This window comes from Empidonax traillii, unplaced genomic scaffold (assembly GCF_003031625.1).
Source record: "Empidonax traillii isolate 1590-97213 ecotype Southwest subspecies unplaced genomic scaffold, ASM303162v1 scaffold5034:size8979, whole genome shotgun sequence".
Lineage (NCBI taxonomy): Eukaryota > Metazoa > Chordata > Aves > Passeriformes > Tyrannidae > Empidonax > Empidonax traillii.
In genome coordinates this window covers 1-1356 of record NW_020960227.1, presented here as the reverse complement: position 1 = coordinate 1356, position 1356 = coordinate 1, and the positions used below count along the sequence as shown (strand labels likewise).

The 1356-nt window shown below is 72.5% G+C and overlaps 1 protein-coding gene across 1 annotated transcript in view; it reads left to right on the top strand.

The window, feature by feature from the left end:
* LOC114073032 (leucine-rich repeat and fibronectin type-III domain-containing protein 3-like) overlaps positions 1 to 1336 on the top strand; it is a gene marked incomplete at its 3' end in the record, with an annotated part of 7495 nt that extends 6159 nt beyond the window's left edge. The window contains exon 2 of the mRNA XM_027910837.1: positions 120 to 1336. Coding sequence (XP_027766638.1) covers positions 120 to 1336 — 1217 coding nt within the window. The remainder of the gene's footprint in view (positions 1 to 119) is intronic.
* Positions 1337 to 1356: the final 20 nt, after the last annotated feature.

Below are 1356 nucleotides of genomic sequence, written 5' to 3'. Positions count from 1 at the left end.
CGGTGCTCTGCGCCAAGACGGGGCTGCTCTTCGTGCCGCCCGCCCTGGACCGGCGCACGGCCGAGCTGCGCCTGATGGACAACTTCATCAGCGCCCTGCGGCGCCGCGACTTCGCCAACATGACGGGGCTGCTGCACCTGACGCTGTCGCGCAACGCCATCAGCCAGATCGCCCCGCTGGCCTTCGCCGACCTGCGGGGCCTCCACGCGCTGCACCTGGACGGCAACCGGCTGACGGCGCTGGGCGACGAGCACCTGCGCGGGCTGGTCAACCTGCGGCACCTCATCCTCAGCAACAACCAGCTGAGCCGCGTCTCGCCCGGCTCGCTCGACGACTTCGTGGACACCATCGAGGACCTGGACCTGTCCTACAACAACCTGGCCGAGGTGCCGTGGGCGGCGGTGGCGCGGCTCTCCAACGTCAACACGGTGAGCCTGGACCACAACCTGATCGAGGCGGTGCCCGAGGGCATCTTCTCCAACCTGCGCAAGCTGGCGCGGCTCGACGTGACGTCCAACCGGCTGAAGAAGATCCCGCCCGACCCGCTGTTCTCGCGGGGGCCGGTGTACGCCCGGCCCCGGGGGTCGCCGCCCCAGTCGCTGGTGCTGGGCTTCGGCGGCAACCCCCTGCACTGCAACTGCGAGCTGGTGTGGCTGCGGCGCCTGGCGCGCGACGACGACCTGGAGACGTGCGCCTCGCCCCCCGAGCTGGCCGGCCGCTACTTCTGGTCCATCGGCGAGCACGAGTTCGTCTGCGAGCCCCCCATGATCACCCACCGCACGCCGCGCCTGGCGGCCGCCCAGGGCCGCGCCGCCTCGCTCAAGTGCCGCGCCGTGGGCGACCCCGAGCCCTCGGTGCGCTGGATCGGCCCCGACGGGCGGCTGGTGGCCAACAGCAGCCGCGCCACCTCCTACGCCAACGGCACGCTGGACATCCGCGCCGCCGCGCCCGCCGACGGCGGCACCTTCACCTGCATCGCCTCCAACGCCGCCGGCGAGTCCACGGCGCCCGTGGAGCTCGTGGTGACGCCGGCGGCGGCGGCGGCGCCGGGGAACGGCAGCGAGGGGTGCGAGGAGGAGAAGGACGGGGAGGGGGCGCAGCCCTCGGACATCCTGACCCCTGCCAAGGCCGAGGGGAGCCGGGAGAGGCCGGAGAGGGGGAAGGAGGAGGAGGAGGAGGAGGAGGAGGAGGAGGAAGGGGCGGTGGTGGTGGTGGAGGAGCTGACGGCGACGTCGGCGCTGGTGAAGTGGCGAGGAGGCCGAGGGAGGGCCCAGCCCGAGCTCAGGATGTACCAGATCCGCTACAATTCCTCGGCAGACGACGTGCCCGTCTACAGGTGGGGGGTTTGGGGAGGGG